Source organism: Thunnus maccoyii, chromosome 17 (genome assembly GCF_910596095.1).
Source record: "Thunnus maccoyii chromosome 17, fThuMac1.1, whole genome shotgun sequence".
In the NCBI taxonomy this organism is placed as follows: Eukaryota; Metazoa; Chordata; class Actinopteri; order Scombriformes; family Scombridae; genus Thunnus; species Thunnus maccoyii.
In genome coordinates this window covers 24,133,578-24,152,403 of record NC_056549.1, presented here as the reverse complement: position 1 = coordinate 24,152,403, position 18,826 = coordinate 24,133,578, and the positions used below count along the sequence as shown (strand labels likewise).

At 38.9% G+C, this 18,826-nt stretch overlaps 1 protein-coding gene across 7 annotated transcripts in view; it reads right to left on the bottom strand.

Moving 5' to 3' along the window:
* Positions 1-746: 746 nt before the first annotated feature.
* Positions 747-18,826, bottom strand: part of LOC121882237 (DNA (cytosine-5)-methyltransferase 3A-like) — a 64,156-nt gene continuing 46,076 nt past the window's right edge. For 3 of the 7 annotated variants that reach the window (XM_042390320.1, XM_042390314.1, XM_042390319.1), the window contains 16 exons: positions 18,357-18,515; positions 17,543-17,650; positions 16,463-16,625; positions 15,750-15,893; positions 15,421-15,465; positions 14,575-14,654; positions 13,035-13,147; positions 11,440-11,623; positions 8,503-8,587; positions 8,205-8,350; positions 7,852-7,942; positions 7,494-7,642; positions 5,639-5,724; positions 5,444-5,513; positions 4,777-4,895; positions 747-4,232 (listed from right to left, as the gene is read on the bottom strand). In XM_042390320.1, coding sequence (XP_042246254.1) covers positions 4,091-4,232; positions 4,777-4,895; positions 5,444-5,513; positions 5,639-5,724; positions 7,494-7,642; positions 7,852-7,942; positions 8,205-8,350; positions 8,503-8,587; positions 11,440-11,623; positions 13,035-13,147; positions 14,575-14,654; positions 15,421-15,465; positions 15,750-15,893; positions 16,463-16,625; positions 17,543-17,650; positions 18,357-18,515 — 1,884 coding nt within the window. In that variant the 3' untranslated portion in view covers positions 747-4,090. The remainder of the gene's footprint in view (positions 4,233-4,776; positions 4,896-5,443; positions 5,514-5,638; positions 5,725-7,493; positions 7,643-7,851; positions 7,943-8,204; positions 8,351-8,502; positions 8,588-11,439; positions 11,624-13,034; positions 13,148-14,574; positions 14,655-15,420; positions 15,466-15,749; positions 15,894-16,462; positions 16,626-17,542; positions 17,651-18,356; positions 18,516-18,826) is intronic. The other 4 variants (XM_042390315.1, XM_042390318.1, XM_042390316.1 and 1 more) reach the window with 4 other exon arrangements.

Sequence of the window (18,826 nt, the reverse complement as noted above, 5' to 3'; positions counted from 1 at the left end):
GGTGTTATTTCAGCTCCTCTCTTATTTGAGAGTGTCCTGTACCTCATCAGTTCAACAATTTCTTCTGGCATCCTTGGGTACAATAGAACAAGTCACTATACTAACTGTAATATATGCTTTCTCTAGCCTCTCTCTCTCCCCTCTAGGCTGAGACTGAACTGAACTGAGCACCAACCTGGAACAGTACACACACACAATAACAGATTATTATTGTAATTATTATTACCATTATTATTATTATCATTACTCCCTAATCTAACATGGAATCAGAGATTACACTGACTGACTGACATGCAGCACCTGGGGGTGGGGGGTGGGGGGTGGGTGGGGGTTTGGGAGCACCAAGCGGCGGAGGGGTGATGATGTCACACCCAGCGGCGCCGTGGAAAGCCTGATGGCAACAGGCGGCCGGCAAGAAACACAGTGTGTATGCATGTGTGTGTATGAATGATGTGTTTTGTAGCAGAAGGAGTTTAGACAAGCATGAGCCTCGGCACCATGTTCTGCGGTTATGAGTGTGTTTCCAGCAAATGTGTGCGTGTGTGTAACCTGCAAAGAGCACTGTAAAAAAGAGCAGAGTTTAAAAAGCACCTGAAGGTTGGTTGTATAAACAGAGAGTAAACATGATGGAAAAAAACCTGCTGGTTTACTGTTGGTTTTTTGTGACTGTTTGTGCATGTGTGTGTCTGTGTATAGGTGTGTGTGTGTCTGTGTATAGGTGTGTGTGTGTCTGTATATAGGTGTGTGTGTGTGTTTGTGTGTTTGTGTGTGTGTTTGTGTGTGTGTGTGTGTGTGTGTGTCAGCATAGACTGCACATGTCCAGTTGTTAGCTGGTATCTGAGGAAGGTCAGAGGATTTGGAAGGCTTCCCGGAAAAGATGGTCGTCTGAAGACCAAAAGCACCAGACTGAAAGATTTTTTTTCCTCAAGAGACAGCCCTGTTTAAATAAATAATAAATCAGCGTAGAAGGACATTTACACATTATGTCTGTGTTTATAATAGTCTTGGAAACACTTTATTACATATCTGCCACAATTGATGACAATCAAATCTTCTTTACTTGCTTATTTTTATTCAAGATCAGGGAGTGTCTGAGTTAATCCCAGAATGCATTGGGCAAAAGGCAGAAAAAATACCCAACACAGATCCTAGATGTCTTCCTCTTTGATATAAGGAAACATCTGTTATTTATACAGGGCTATCTGTTTCAGTCATAGGAAGTAGAAAACCAGCATAGTGTCAACAGAGTAAAGGTTTTCCTCTGATTCCAGTGGACGTCGCTGTGTAACTGGAGGACATTTTGCATCCCTATTAAGTACAACAGGAGCCAAATCTGCAAGGGCTGGTGGACTGTGACTGATTTACTGGTCACTTTCACTTTTTCACCAGACAAAAAAGGGCAACATTGGGGCCGAGGCACAAGAGAGGCTGTATTGTAATTGGAAGGTTTGAGGTTTAATCCCCCTATTGACTCCCTTTTACATTAAATGCTGCTGAAGTAACATGCTGAACTCCTAAAAAGTTCACTAATGTTTTAGTTTGTTTCTCAGAGGCAGTGCGGCTGTGGAGGCAGAAATAATCTCGCGGGAGGTGTTTAACCTCACAGGTTGGAGGGTTTTTTTGTTTCACACCTTAAAGGGACAGGAGATCATCACAAATTCCCTTCATAGTGGTTTAATAATACTGCTGCTTTTTTAAAAAATCCAGAAATGGACATGAGAAGAGGTGGGCAAGAAGAGTAGCTTTTGAGGAGAAGAAGGATGCTATACTGTTGCACAGCTGAGATTTTCACATAAAATCCAGAGAGCAGACTTTATGCAGCGTCATGTCAGAAGTATAGATATGAACACTGAACCTCTTACAAAACGTAGCGACAATGATCAATCCCTCAAAATCTACAGTAAATAAAACTGACGACGATGGCTGACATTCGGGATCTTGGAGGCTGACCACCTACACGACAATGCTTCAGACAATGAAAGAAGCTCTCATGATGTTTAAAAACAAACTGAGCCACGCCGAGGACAGAGATAAACCTTACGTCATCATTTCACAGTAACTGTTTTGTGTCGAGGGATTCTTGAACAGACCGTTCCTCACAAAGAGAAACAGGAATCTAGCAAGAACAGTTTTATGACACACATACCTTTATTTGATAATTCTGATAAATTCTAATTGATAAGTCTCAAGCTACTGTATGTTTAGATTATGTGGAACACATTTTACCCCACAATGATCTAATTTAGATGCAGATATTAACTGTAACATCCAATCTCAGTCTTGAAGCCCAAGGCCTGAGTAGTAGTCAGGCAGTAGAAATACTTAAGATGAAACATCACAGTGTAACAGTTAACAGTAACTAATACAACACAACAGCATTATTACAAATGTGGTATTGTACACCACCAAAAAAAACATGAGGAAATATATCCATTTTTAAAAAGTTACAAGACAGAATATATCTCATAATATCCACCCAAGCTAAAGTTAGGCTAACCTTAAAATACAATCGCTGCCAAAAATGCTCCAAAACCATCAAGAACTTATCAAAACAGTACAAAGTCTTTACAGAAGCGCACAAGTAAACCGTGGATGTGGGTTTTGACAACTGAAATGCATGCACCGATATTCTATATTTCTATGAGTGTATGAGAATGGCCTGAGAATGGCCGTATGTGTTCCACTGTATTTAATATGTTTACAGTCATTCTAGTCCAGTGACGTGTAACACTGACCCACAATGCAAGTGTCGCCTCATTATCCACATTCTCTATACTGCTTTATCTGACCACTGGAGGGCACTGAAGAAATAGACAGCTGCAGCACTGAACACTATGATCTTGGCTCTGATTTTACTTAAAAAGTATTTTCAGAAAGGCACATGCACATCCATAGATGGCTTGCAGGTACTGGGTAACAAACATGAACATAGGAAAAAAACAGGTGAAGATAAAGATATTTTTTGCCAGAAAAAAAACTGGTTGTGTGGTTCGGTCCGCCGAAATTTAACTCAACTACTGAGATTATTTGGACCTCCACAGCGCCTCCCTCGAGAAACAGAAGAAATTACAATCTGCTTTAGTTGCAGTCGAGTCAGTAAAGGTTTCACAATAATCCCATCTGAAAAGAGTTTGCTTGTTCTTTTTCCTTTTACAAGCCCCTCAGCACACTCTGCCCAACACAATAAGTTTAAAAAATTCCTGATCCACTAAAGTGGCTCGTCAAAATGTCAACTTTTGCTGCCTTTCTTGGCTGGTGTTGCCTCCACGTCTGCTTGTAAGCATTTGGTTAAACTCAGTTAGGGACACAAAACTGCAGCGACTGAAACAACCAGAGACGGTTCAGCCTCCAAGAGCACCAAAAACTGTAAAAGTGTTGTATTAAAGTGGCACCATTTGGATTCTATCACTGCCTGACCAGCACCACAAGCTTTAACTGGTGTGTGTGTGTGTGTGTGTATGTGTGTGTGTGTGTGTGTGTGTGTGTGTGTATGTGTATGAGTCTGTGTTTGTGTATGTGTGTGTGTGTATTTGTGTTCATTGCACTGTAACACACCAGCAGCACTGTCGCTAAGCATGAATACAGAGTTAAGTGTTATGGTTCAGAGGGATTCATTGGTGTGTCGATTAATTCAGAGAGATATTAAAAACAAAAATTCGGGGGCGTCTTTGTCGGTTTTGCACCCCGTGGAGGTTTGAACTGAAGCTACTACAACACAGTAAAGCCAGAAGACATCAGTTTCAAGGTCGGGCAGGAAGTTTGTACGTGAGGATTTACAGTACAGAAATCCTGCACCGATGTATGTGTGTGTGTGGTAATCAGCAAGGTAGCACCAAGGGGACTACGATTAGCCAGTGGTCTACATGGGAACTAGGAAAGCAGTCCTTTACAGTGTGTATGTATGGGTGTGTGTTTATGTCTGACTGTCCGGTCATCTGTGTCATTCTGCATCAGCCAACCTTCATGTACTAGCTGTACACTGTGTGTAATTATGTGTGTTATTAGATACTGTTTATGTGTGAATGTGTGTGTGTGTGTGTGTGTGTGTGTGTGTGTGTGTGCGTGTGAGAGAGAGAGAGTTGGTGTGTGACTAGTTGCAGGCGAAGTACTCCTTGAGTGGGGCGAAGAGGTGCCTGATGACAGGGACGCTCCAGGAACGTCCCAGCAGCCTTTGCCTGGCCAGACGACTCATGTTGGACACGTCGGTGTAGTGGACGGGGAAACCGAACACCCTGGAGACACACATGAGAACATTTTTAGATTGGACTGGAGAAAATCTTATCACATTTTAAATCTTAATAAACTGGTTTGTAGATGTATGATGTAATGGAAATCGTGTCATCTCCAGATTGGCTGAAAATTATCTTCCTTCTGCAGCTGAATAAATCATTTAAAAACCAACTGACAAAGTTGATAACTGGACTGTTTTTATTATCTCATGAAAAGTTGACATCTTGGAGATACTTTGTTTTCTTTGGACTCTTTTGGACTTTTAAAGTTATATGTAAAAAAAAAAAAAATCTGTGAATTCATACTATTCAAATATGTACGTACACAAGTGTCATCTTACACGAAGCTTTCACTTTCTACATATCTTGCCCTGTTCTTCCTAAACACTTTACCACATACACATGCCCTGTTGCTGATTTCCTGAACAAAAGGTCACATTTGTGTAAATACAAATTGTTAAAACATTTTTTTAATTCACAACCTATTGCTATGCAGCTCTGGGTTGAAACATGAAAAATGCAAACAAACACACACACACCACTGTACCTTTCCATCTCAGTACACCAGAGGATGTCCTCCTTGTTGTCCATGTAGACAGGGAAATGCTCATCTTTCCCCTGCTTCACAGAGTTGGAGCGTGTCGTTATCGTACGCAACTTCTCAAACTGGAATTAGCATCCAGAACCAAACACACGCAAACACACAGACAGACAGACAGACAGACAGACAGGCACACACACACATATCCTTTTTAATTCTACAGCTGTCCCCCTCTTGTGCAGTTATGATACAGTACATGGTTGGTTCAAATTGTGGATTGAAAAAATGACTTTCTCAAATTATTTCGCTCTTGCTGGCAGAGCAAAAGTGCAACAATAGCAGCAGGAAAATGTAGGAAAATTGGCATTAATTATGGATACATTACTGAGAAATATATGTATTCATTCACATTTCCAGACATGTTGGTCCATGGAAGAAAATGATTTTATCTCTATGAAATACACTCATAGATTGTCAATTACTAAATGTAAACTTATCATTTCATGAGTGTTGGCCAATTTCCAGACTTAAAATGTAACATTAATGTTCTACAGTTGCCTAAACTATCCAAATCTCTGTTAGAGACCCGAATCTTTGTTTGGCACTAGGCAGAAAGTTAGATACTGTATGATAATATGCACAGACACACTCACACACACACACAAGTGGATACCTTAGCTGTGCGTCCGTGCTCGAGGCACTCTTGTAGGTCTAGCTTGTCATTTGTCATGGGCGACAGAGGTCTGCAATCACCAAAATATTGAGAAGAAGTGAGAAGACAAAATCATCATTAATATATCATATAAAAACGATATCAGGTTTGGGGTCAAAAATTGTGTGTGTGTGTGTATGTGTGTGTATGTATCACCTCGACATGCCTGGCAGGTTTCCCCAGAAATATCGGGCACGGTGGGCAGCAGAGACCTCCTTGGCATCGATCATCACTGGGTTACACTGCAGAGGAACAGCAGGGTTTACTTCCTGTTTCACTTAACATGAACATCTGTCTGAAAATGAGACTCTTTTAAACATCATAGGTCTGTTTCTGTGTATATTATTACACTACACTCCTCTCCAGTGGAGCCATCTTCCAGTTTGGGTCACCCTCTCTGTGTTTAAGAGTAGGCTTAAAACTTTGCTTTTTGATAAAGCTTATAGTTAGGGCCGGCCGGACTCGGCTTGGACCAGCCCTTAGTTATGCTGCCCTAGACTGCTGGGGGACTTCCCACGATGCACTGAGCTCCTTTCTCCTCCTCCTCCCTTCCATCTGTATGCATTCATATCCCATTAATGCATGTTACTAACTTGGCTTCTTCTCCGGGGTTTTTTGGATCATGGTCGTGGACCGCCTGGTTATGGATCGTAGATTTCTATGGATCGTGGTTGTGGACTGCCTGCTGCCATGGTCCTGCTTGACGCCCACGCCTGCTATTATCATTATTAGTCATATTTCTATTATTATTATTGTTATTGTTATGATTGTTGTTATTATGCTTCTCTGTGTCTCTCTCCCCCTCCCTCCTTCTTTCTCTCTCAACCCAACCGGTCAAGGCAGATGGCCGGCCAGCTAAAGCCCAGTTTTGCTTGAGGTTTCTTCCTGTTAAGGGGACTTTTTCCTTGCTGCTGTTGCCAAGTGCTTGCTCATGGGAGAATATTGACTCTCTGTTAAATAAAGGATATGGTCTAGACCTGCTCTATGTGAAAAGTGCCGTGAGATAACTTCTATTGTGATTTGGCACTATATAAATAAAATTGACTTGACTTGACTTGACAGCCCTGATATAAAATCCCACAAGTTTTCCATCTGAACTTTTCAACAACAAAAAAGAGCCTTTTCATGAGACAAAAATGTCTTTTTATTGCAGTTTACTTATTGTAGTTTTTTGACAGCTGATCTGAAGAGAACACCATCTGAACTAAAATAAGTGAAACAGAAGGTAAAATAAATTGTGATCAATTTTAATATTTGATTTTAAATGACGTCCCATGACTCTGTGGCTATAGGTGTCACTTTCTCATGTGCTTACTATGTGTTTTTTGCTTGCAATGTGTACTTTTTTGGTGTCTATGTAAAGAAAAAAAACATCTTTGGGTATCTAGAAAAGTGCTCTATAATCTAAATGTATTGTAAAGTGACCAGTGTACATTCATTGACGTTCACAGAGATTTCACTAAAGAACTGGGTCATGACAGGTCTCTGACATCTTAGTAATGTACTGTTTGTCCCAATATAGCATACATGTCACGTATTTACTGTTAAATCACCTGCTATGCTGTGTCACGTTACCAATTAAAAAAAAAACCTATAAGTATAAGGAAGGAAATATGTTCATTTAATAATATATACTATATATACACATATATATATATACATATATATACATATATATATAATATATATATTATATATATATTATATATATATATATAATATTATAATACTATAATTTTAGAGCATCTGGAAAAATGCTCTATAATTAAAGTGTGTTGTAAAGTGGCCGGTGTGCATTCGCTAATCTCCAAAGATTCACCAAAAACCTGGGTCATGGCAGCTGAAATCCAACCACAAGAGGGCAGCAAAGCTGTCTTCTGCTCCAGTTATCACCACTCACGGCTTCATGCGTGTGATTTACTTTTAACGCTTTGTCCGAGTGTGTATGGGATTATTGTGTGTCCTGTAATGGGTCAATCTGTGCAGGTGTTTGTGAGTTTGTTTATTTTACCTCTAAAAAGCGTGAGATGTCCCGTTTGTCACTGACTCCCATGGCGACCACATTCTCAAACAGCCAGAAGAACGGCCGCTCGTCGCCCGGTTTTGGTCGAGCCTCGTGTAGCAGACGGTAAAACTCGAAAAACAACCGGCCCGTTCCCTCTGCAGGAGTTCAGCATCCATATTTCATTTCACATGAAGAATTAAAACTAATTAAAGGCAGACAATCGTCAGTGCCTCAACATTCGTTTGTAATTTAATTATTTAAAATTTCTTTGCAAATACTGAGAAAATTGTTTTATTATTTATTATTCATCTTATTTTTCTGAACTTATACACAGCAGAAAATTGATTCAAAGACCCCTTCTCACCATAAAGGCCTTTCCGTGCAGGGTTGACTATGGAGAGGTCGTTGCAGGGGCTTCCTCCTATCACCAGGTCAAATGGTCCCCACTCTTCGATCTAACAGGCAAAACACATCATGAGGTAACATCAGCAGAGAAAGGGGGGTTAAGAAGCAGTTTGGTGGAGTGAATCAATCAAAAAGAATCAACTGGAATTTCAGCTACTTCCTATGTAAACAACTATAAACAACTATGCAATAAACACTTCCTTATTACTGCATGCTGTGTTCAAATGTATCTTCAGTAATCTAAACACAAGTGGTCTGCTGTAAACACAGGTGTGAATGTCCCCAAATCTTACAGAGGAGAATTTCACTTACATGTTTGTGGGTTACGTTGCGCACATCGCCCACGTACATGATACGTCCCTGGTGTCGAACCATGCCAACAGTGATGGAGTCTTCACACACCTCAGACGCCACATACTTGTCGACCTGGATGCCCAAATCCTTCAGCACCAGCAGACCTGAGTGCACACATCATTTCATCAGTACAACTGTGGGAGCATTCACTGCCAAACCATCCATGTTGAGAAGTCTTTTACACAAGCAGTGAGTCCTAAAATGTTACAGTCACACACACACACACACACACATGCACACAAGCTTGTTGACACACCTGTTGCAATGCCGTCAAACAGGGATAGGACTCTGATCGGTTGCCTCTTCTCTGCTGCAACTGGAGGATACAACTTGGCTGGCTCCTGAGAGAGAGTTAAGAGAACAAGATTAGATTGTCTGTAAAAACAGAAGAGAGCAGACAGAACATATCACAAGTCAGCTTTATTCATGATAATGATCTGGGCCTCATTTCCCACAAGCACCTTCAGGCTAAGATGATTGTAAAATCCATCTCACAAACGTTCTTAAGCTTAAGACGTGTTTCCCAAAAGCACAGTAACTGCAGAAGGAACCAAAAACTACATGTTTTATTTAAGTTTTCACTGTTTTTGTACATTTTTAAGTCTACACTTTTTACACGAACGCTGATGTTCTTTGTTAAGTGTTGATGTTTAAAATAAACAAACACAAACAAACATTGATTCAATAACTGATCTGCCAGTTTGTGTCGTCATCGTCCTCCTGTCCATCTTCTTGCATCATATTTTCATCTCTTCTGGCTGAAACGCAACTTTCTTATGTATTTTCCAGTTCTGTATCTTTTCTTTTCTTTTTATTTATTGTGTGTATGTTTATCTCTCACTTACATGCAGTAGCTCTAATGTAGAAATGATGACAGAGTGACATGCATATTCCTGAAACTTACAGGAACAGCCACCGCTTCATTTTAGTTTTAATATGATCTTCAGAGTAACGTCTGCATCGAGCAGCAGCTAAATCAAAGTTTACTTTCTTCAGTCAGCTTCCATCAAGTAACTCATTTACTTGAATTATAAAAACTGTACGTAGACTGTTTATTGTACATTATGCTTCATCTTCAATCATCTTCAATCTTCATCTTTCAAGTATGAAAAAATGTATTTGTGTATGTGTTTACAACATTTGCATTTTGTGATGTATTATTCAATATATAGCTCAGCTTACAGACAGTTAAATATACAAAGTGACTTTGAAATGTTTTCTGCATCATCCTCATCACCACAGACAGCCCAGCTTACGAAGCTTTTAACAGCATGCGCGTGCACTTGCTTAATTTCTAAGATCCAAAGATAAAATGAGATTATCAGGAAACAAGACCATGTTCTTTGGGCAAAAGTCTTGCTGAAGAACATCAATAATTGAATGTGAACATTGTTTTGATGTGTATTATCCTTTATGAATAATTTATACTGCCTACACAATTATTAGGCAAGTGAGTATTCTGACCTAAATAAATATTTCTATGCACCAACTCTCAACCATATAAACTTGAATTCTTATTGGATTGAATCATTTTCAGGTGATATGTATTTGTGTAATAAGGGAGGGTGTGGCCTAAAGTTATTAACACCTTTTATTAACGTGTGCATAATTACTAGACAGCTTCATTACCTCAGGTAAAATGGGCCTTGAAATAGCTTAACTATTGAGGTGTGACCACTGGACACTCAAACAAGATGTTGCAAATAGTGTGAAAATAGTGTTGCAACAAAACGCATGGAGAAGAAAAGGGGCAAATTAAATGCAAGAGACCTGAGAAGACTTAAATGTGAAGCTACCAGGAAGCCATTATCCTCTAGAACTGCAACCTACCTGGAGAGGTACAAGGTGTCATGTGATCAGAGACATGGCCGAGGTAAAGAAGGCTGAAACATGACTACTACTGAATAAGAGTCACAAGTTGAAGCATCAAGATTGGGCCAAGAAACACCTGAAGACAGATTTTTCAAAGGTTTTATGGACAGATGAAATGAGAGTGACTTTTGATGGACCAGACTGATGGGCCCGGGGCTGGATCACTGGTGGACACAGGGCGCCACTTCAAGTCAGGTGCCAGCAAGGTGGAGGAGGGGGTACTGGTATGGGCTCCTGTCATTAAGGATGAGCTAGTTGGATCTTTTAAGGTTGAAGACGGACTAAAAATCAACTCCCAAACCTACTGTCAGTTTCTAGAAGATATTTTCTTCAAGCAGTGGTACAGGAAGAAATCCTCAGCATTCAAGAAGGCTATGATCTTTATGCAGGTAAATGCTCCATCACATGAATCCAAGTACTCCACTGCTTGGCAAGCCAGCAAAGCCTTCATAGATGACTGAATAATGACCTGGCCCCCTTCCTCACCTGACTTAAATCCTATTGGGAACTTGTGGGTCCTTGTCAAACATGAGATTTATGGTGAGGGAAGACAATACACCTCCTAGAACAGCATCTGGGAGGCTGTGGTTGCTGCTTCAGCAAAAGTTGATTGTGAACAGATCAAGAAACTGACAGACTCCATGGATTGAAGGTTCATGTCAGTTTTTGAAAAGAGGGGTGGCTTTATTGGTCACTGAATATTTTTGAAAGGCTAAAAATGTTATTTAATTGTCATTTGTAATTTAATTGCTTTAATTCTGCATCCTTTTATACAATATTCTGAAAGACAAAGAGACAAAACTCCCTTTTCCTTTGTTAAACATTCAGGTTTGAGGTTCAGTAACATTTTGGATCAACAGAGTATTGTATTTGTTCAATAATACAAATTAATCCTGAGGAATACAATTTGCCTAATAATTGTGTACATAGTGTATACGTGACAAGCCCTGGCGCATAACCTACACTGATCCCCACATATCACTGTTTCCTGTTTGACTGTGTTGTATTTTACCTAATTTTTCTGTTGACATTATGATAGCATACAGTATTCGATGTGGGACGGCAAATATATCAAATTTACAACATTTACTCTAACTGACTTACAGTATACTGTCAGGACTGAACTGAAATGATTGCACTCGTTTTGCTCAGTGAGGAAAATGATGTAGTTCATCATTTATTATGCCTGCAAAACGTAATGATATAAAGGATTACGGTGCATCTTTTCTAAACTCAGTTTTTAGAATAGTATCATTATTATATCATATTTATATTTATATATTCTATGAGGACAAGACTTCTCTTTCTCTCTCAGACTTACGAATTCCTGTTCGTGGTTGTTGGCAAAGAAGTGCTGTAGTCTGCAGGGCCAGTCGTCCCGTCGCCGCAGTAACCCGTAGGTGTTTCGAGGCCCACACATGTAACAGTTCCAGGGGTCTTCTTTGATGGCTGCTGCCGCTGAGCCGGCTCCTACCATCAGATCCACACACTCCACACAGAAACACCTGCACACACACACACACACACACACAGAGGGATTCAACATGTTTTCCTTACATTTCTTTACTAGTCTGATGATTATGCAATATACAGGTATAGATTTTTTAATACTCACTTTTAGGACAGGTTCACAATTTTTCAAGTCTGTCCTAAAACAATATTCAGGTACCCAGATGAGCATTGACATATTTTTCCTCGCTATAATCATTCCATTCATACTGACCATTAGAAGATCCCTTCATAATGCACTTACAATGTAAGTGATGGAGGACAAAATCCACAGTCCTCCTTCTGTTCAAAAATGTATTTAAAAGTTCATTTGAAGCTAATATGAAGATTCAGCCGTTCAAATTTGTCAGATCAAGTGGATACTTCTTAGTGACAAAGTTATGATCCTTCCACTGCAGCTGAACAGGAAACTTTTAAAAACATTTTTGCTCAAAATGAGGACTGTTGATCTTGGCCCCCATCACTTACATTGAAAGCACATTTGAAGGGGATCTTTTAATGGTCAGTATGAACGGGAGGAATGATTACAGCGAGGAAAACCTCTTTCAGTGTTCATATGGACACCTGACTGTTGTTTTAAGACAGAATTTAAGCTTATACCCATGGCTGATTTTTGTGAGTTCAATGTGTTTATTTTTATTAACATTAAATAGTCATGACTAAATAACCAACAACCAAATTTAAAGTTAAGAAAAAAAAACATCCTTAGGTATCATTTATTAATGACCAGGACTGTGAGGGTGTGGTTTGATCAGATTTGATTGACAGTGGGCTGGAAACATACGCAAACTACCCCACAACTGTCATCAGATTCTGGTTCAAATATTGCCAAATCCTTACTAGTGAAGGGGAGTACATGAAATTGCGAGTCTGATCCTCTTCAAACCAGAAAAACAGAAATCTCTCAAGTGAAATAACCACAACTGTTTTAACTTTGGCAGAAATAATATGTTTATGTAGCTGATTGAGAAAATAGGTTTTCAGGGCCTTTAATTTAATAATTATATGTTGCCCAGATCGGATGGCTGGGTTCACATTTATCTTTCTGATTTTCCCCTTAAATAGTTGAAGCTGTTTTTTGAGGGAATGACCACATTATAGTTGGCTTTGGGCTCTGTATGCAGTTTTGTGGTGAAGTTTGCTTTCGTCACTCCTGATCTCTCCTGTGCTGAGTATATGTTTGCAGTGACGAGATCAGAGCCTAGACACCAAAGTCAACTGTGCGCTCTGTATTCACATAAATAAACCTGCCAATAGAAGGAACCATAAATTAAGTTTTGACTTTCATGGGTAGATTGTTTCTGTTGCAGCGAAAACCAAACTCTTGTCCCGGGCCACAAAAAGAAGCAACTTGCTGGTTGCCAATCCCAAAATCTTCAACAACAGTGTGTACAGATCTCTACTGACCTACAGCAGTTGTTGTTGCCACACATGAGCACTTCCCTGCCTCCACAGCAGATGGTGCAGTAGGACTGGTAGCCATCGTCGTCATACTGGTAGGCACACTCCAGGAATGAGTTCTGCCAGAGCACAAAACAGAATCAGGAGAAGGCAGATGGAGTGTGTCCTTGTTGTTTTTCCGTAATTAAATCTTACATTTGGGGAGTATGGGTCAGTTTACATCTGTTCATTTCCATGTGTCTGTGTAATATCGCAGAAATTATATTGCGTTGCTTGACCCTGGAGGGCGGAGGGAGCGGCAAGCACAGGGCAAAACAAGGTGAGTGGGCTTCAGCGTCGAGCCCTCAGGGGGACTGTAGCAGTTTCCTGGTTTAACAACAGTGGAGGCTGTGTGCAGCTGTGTTTAGCAGTTGAGCTGTGACTAATGAGTATTTTCATTATCGATTAACTCTCATTTAGTTTATAAAATGTCAGAAAATAGTGAAAAATGTCCTCCACACCATCCCAGAGCCCAAGACTTTCAATTGCTTGTTCTGCCCCCCCAAAAAATATAGAAGATTAACTAATTTTAATAAAATGAATCATTATCAAAACTGTTGATGATTTTCTCTTGTATTTACTAAACAACTAATTGAAATTTAATCATTTTGGCACCATATGTATGTGCATTCAGTCAGTGCCACTGAAGCTGCATCATATGTACAATATTATCAATACTTGTGTTCAAAGATAACAGTGGTCCATAGTCAGCATAACTATAATACCAGGGGTTCATGTAAAGGCCCTCGAGTAAATAATGTAGCCAGAAGTTTCTTTTTTTACATCAGTGCTACACTTCCAGTTGTTAAAAATGAAAGGGGCTTGTACAAGTCAGGTTAGCACTTATTTATTGAAAAGGGTCACTGATCTATAATGAAATATTCAATTACATTTTTACTTTAGCTATCAAATTGTCTTTGTTGTGCTTTGGTACTTTGATGTGGGTGTTATTTTGTGATTTCAGGATTTTATTGTTTAGTTTTATTATGAACGTCTTGTGTTTCTTTATGTTTCTTTGTCTTTTAACATTGGACTATGCTGGAAATATTTGTTTTCACTTTAACATGTTATCCTTTGGATTTTGTGCCTGTAAACCATAAATAAATCATATCATATATCATATCATATCACACTGTATACCATTATGGAAGATGTTATGTTTGAATTCAATATCACAATATAAACAAATATTAATACTTTTTTCAAAATTGTCATATTTATCTCAAAATGATACATGTATGCAAAATCTTTTTTTTTTTTCATATGAAAAAACTAATTGATGTTGTGCAAAATAACTTTGGTCTGCTGTTAATCACTACATCACAACAAAATTCTTCACACGTTAATTTTAGTTACAAATTGCTTAGAATCATTAATTTGGACAAGAGAATTTTGTAAAATGACCACACAATATGATCCTATCATGATGACAACATCTGACTGAAAGTCAATGAAATACAATATTGACTTCCAGTCTTACTGCTGGGTTTATCTGTGAGTATCTTACTTTGCAACCCTGGCACATTGCTCCTACGAAGAGAGGATGCTCCAGAGAGACGTTGAGGCTTCCGCAGGAGATACAGATATCTGAGCAAATAAATAAAGACAAAGATCATCCTCACACTGCTGTATTAACACTTTGTTTACGTTTGTCTAGGAATTAATATGTACAACATGTAAGACATTTACTGCTACTTAACCTCAAATAACAATAATGTGCTCATGATCAATAACAAAGACTCAATCACTCAGGCCCTCATCTTAACCCACCAGTGAATTATTCTGCTGTTGCACTGATTACAGGTCTTGATGGATGACAGAATAATGTGAACAAGTACAAAAATTTAATTTCAGAGATGCTTCCTCCGAGCTATAGCAACTAACAATTCACATCAGTGTAAAATCCATCCTATTGACCCTGTTAATGCATTGAACAGGAACAAAACAACTGATTACGTAACAACAGCGTAATAACTTTTCATTAACCACAGAAGATTGCCTCATGAAGGGATAATCTGAAATGATAATGTAAGTCATAATGTGACATTTAAACTATTGTCACATTTTCAACCCATTTACAGAACGATTTTGACAAATCATAATGTTATTTAAAATATGACTTGCCAGAAAGGGCAGATGATAAAAATAAGTTATTGGTCAACTCTGTACCTACGGTTAAGCAAACCTTGGACTAAGAATTATATAAAACAATGCTGTATAAACAATGTTTGTGACTCAGAAGACATGGTACAGTTCCTCTCCTCTGCAGAAGACATAATACTGTTAATACATCACTTCTTAATTTCAAATATTCCTCTAAGAATTGAGCTTTAATTATTTCCAAAACACTTACCTTCTATGTTCCTGGTCTTCTTTTTAATCTCTTGTATGAGTCTCTCTGGGAAAAAAAACAAAACAAGTAAAATTTATATAAACGTGTAGTTTATGACATCTGACTTCATCTCAGAGAATATTTTCTCTTGTAGAGATTTTCTATTACTGACATAATAGTCTGGTTGTAGTGTGACTTTCTGCTTTCAACAGTTTCTATATGAAGAGTCAGTATACCAGCTCTAATTTCAGCACAAATTGACCTTTTTTTCTTTCATGAGTTATAATAAACATAATTTTCAGCAAAATTATCATTTTTATTTCACAATATGTGAATAAGTGTATGTTTACCTCTGGTCCCTTCGTCGATCACCTCTCTGATCTTTGCTTTCTCGGCTGAGTTCTTGCGTGGTTTCTTGGCAGGGGGAGGTGTGTACGCTGCCTCAGGTTCTGCCCACATCTCTGAGAACGCTTCTTTATATGAATTTTGCTCCTCTGTAGGGATAAGGACATAGAATTAACAGAATTAGAATTTTTATGCATAAGAAACATGACGATTTCACCTTTCAAAACAATGACCTGATGAATGAACTGCCTGATGAAGGTCTGAGGACCAAAATGTCATTAATAAAGTGACTAAAAGTGATGGACGGTGACTTTAAAATATGAATACATTAGAACTGGTTTCAAGCTGTTGAGTCATCCATTAAGGTTTTCTGTATACTTGCTGGATTTATTTGAAAAGAATATCACATTTTAAGTTCTGACACCTGTCTTCGTTGGTGATGTAAGAATCACTGTGAATGCTGCAAAAACGAGGGTTCAATGTGACATGCTAAGCTCCCAGATATGGTGTTGTGGCTGAGGTGAGCAGTAGGGTCTCGCATGAAACTCATCTCTTCTGGCTTTCCAATGTAACATGAGTGAGGTATCTACCGTTTACAGAACTGGCCACAGCTTAATTTTCTTGTCTTTATAAACTTGTTCCATGAAGAGGTGAAATTTGCTGTATGTGATCACAAAATGTATGTCCAGTGTGTGTTTTATCAAGTAAAATGTTAAACCTGTATGTATACCCTCTCGAGGGTCCAATGACTGCGGGCCATTGGGTAGGAAGCCGGTCATGGCCCACTCTATCATCTGTCTGGTCTGAGGCTCGACCCCCTCCGCGTCATCGCTTGCATCACAGGATGCGGGAGTGGGCCTCCCTGCTCGACCACTTGCCACCTAGACACAACAAAAACACAAACACACATGCAATTAGTGCAAAGTCTTGTTACATTTTCTATAATATTGATCAGAATCAGAAACACTTTCACAAAATAATGAAAATCACAAGTAAAAAAACACAGGGGCCCGCTCACATGTTAAACAGCTCAAATCACAACACTGGAGCTGCCGATTCTGTTGCCTTTATTTGGCTGATTTATTCTCACTTTTAACAAGCAAAACAAAAAACATTTCCAGAGTCTAACATGAAGTCAAAGATTGTACCGACCCCCTGTTCTACCCACATTTTCTACATGTTTGCTGAAGAAGCCTAAGCTCAGTCCCACCCCTTCCTTCTATCACAGCCAATCATCATCACCTGATTTACCGTCACAATAAATCCAAAAAAACTCAAAATATTAAGTTGACATCAATTCATAAGGCAAAAGAAAAACTTTACATTACCTCAATAAATCAGCAAATTCTGAGAATATAATTTGCCACCAACACAAAAACTGACTCTGACAGTGCAGTAGAAAAATGCACAGTAACCATAACGACACGTTGAAAAGTCAAGAACACAAGAAGAAGTGAACAATTGTTTCACTGAAAAAATAACTCACAACATATGAGATTGCACTGATACACCCACATGCGATCACTCATAAACTGTGGGCAGAGCTAGTTGAAAACAACCTCCACAAATGCCAAAATACCAGTCGACATCAAAGCAACTCTGTGGATCTGTGTTACATAAGACAAAAATGAGTAAAATGTGGCCTTTAGACCTGAACATATTATACTTGGGTATTTTAGATGTTGACTTTATCCACAGAAATTTCTATTCATATTCATATTTTCTGCTGTAGCTAATCAAAAATTGGAAACCCCACAAACTCTGACGTTGAGAAGCTGAGCAGTTGTGGGCTCCTTACCTGCAGAGCCTCGAAGATGGCTTTCCGGTACATGGACTGTTTGTTGTAGGTGGGCTGGTGGAAGGCAGATGAGAAAGAGCTCAGAGGCATCAGCTTCTCCACACAAACCTGGAAACAGAGATGTGATAACGAATGTCATTAAGATGACAATCAACAGACAAAAACAGGAGAACATTAAATTATCAACAAGCCCTTCAAATCCTTAATTAAGGTGACTTTGGGTGCAGAATTAAGCCTCGTCTCAGCAAAGACAGCAGAAGCTGCTTTCCTGTGTCTGTGCTGCTTAGGTGCGGTATACAGTGTATCTTATCTGATCTTATCTTATCAAGGTTTTTACTAAATTGTAAATTCAAATGAAAAAGTCAAATGAAATAGGTGAAGAATCAAGGTTTTCATCAAATCAAAGTAATATTAAGTGTCCACTAACAAAAGTTTCTGCTAAAAGTTTTGAATGAACACTGACAAACTTGTGTGAATAAAATAGTGTGAAATTTGATTTGAAGCTTATGAATGTCATAACTGGAACAGTATTCTGACTGTCTTTGCCAAAAACTAGTGTCTATAAAAGCATAAAATTGGAATAGTAGGGCTTAGGGTGTTAAGTAAGCGACTGCATTAAGGTCAAATTACTCGCTAAAAAGAATTGTAGCTGTAACAAGAACAGATGTTCTCCCACTCTCTCATTCTTTCTGGATGGGTTTTTAAAGTAGAAAAGCATTTCTGAGCCTTTGATGTGTCTCCACTGGAGACTGAACACCCACTGTACCAGTATCTTATCAATTCAGTCAAGCAGTTCCTCAATAAAAACACTCACCACAGAGAACTTGCTGTCTCCAAACCACATGACCCAGCGAGTCCCGTCAGCAGCTCGACTACGGCCGCTCATCCACCAGGATACAATCCTGCCAGGCCACCAGGAGAAACCTCGCAGTTTCCCAAACACCAGTGTACCGATGCCAAAGCCCCTGCCATCCTGTTAGCACACACAGAAAACAAGTCAGTACAGACAAGCGTCAAGACTCAGACAAGAGTCTGTTTCACCCTGTGCTCATGGTATAAGATGATATCTGTAAAACACTTCAATGTTTTATCAACAATAAACAATAAATACAGATGAAATAATGAGTATGGCAATTTCAAATGTATGCAACATAAATTATAATGACCCACGTATTGTCAATTTAACTTTAGTTTGCAACTAATTAGAGACAGCTGTAAAATTCAAAAAAATTAGGAAAATCTTGATGCTTTTCTTTGTCATACATGATAGTAAACTGAATATAT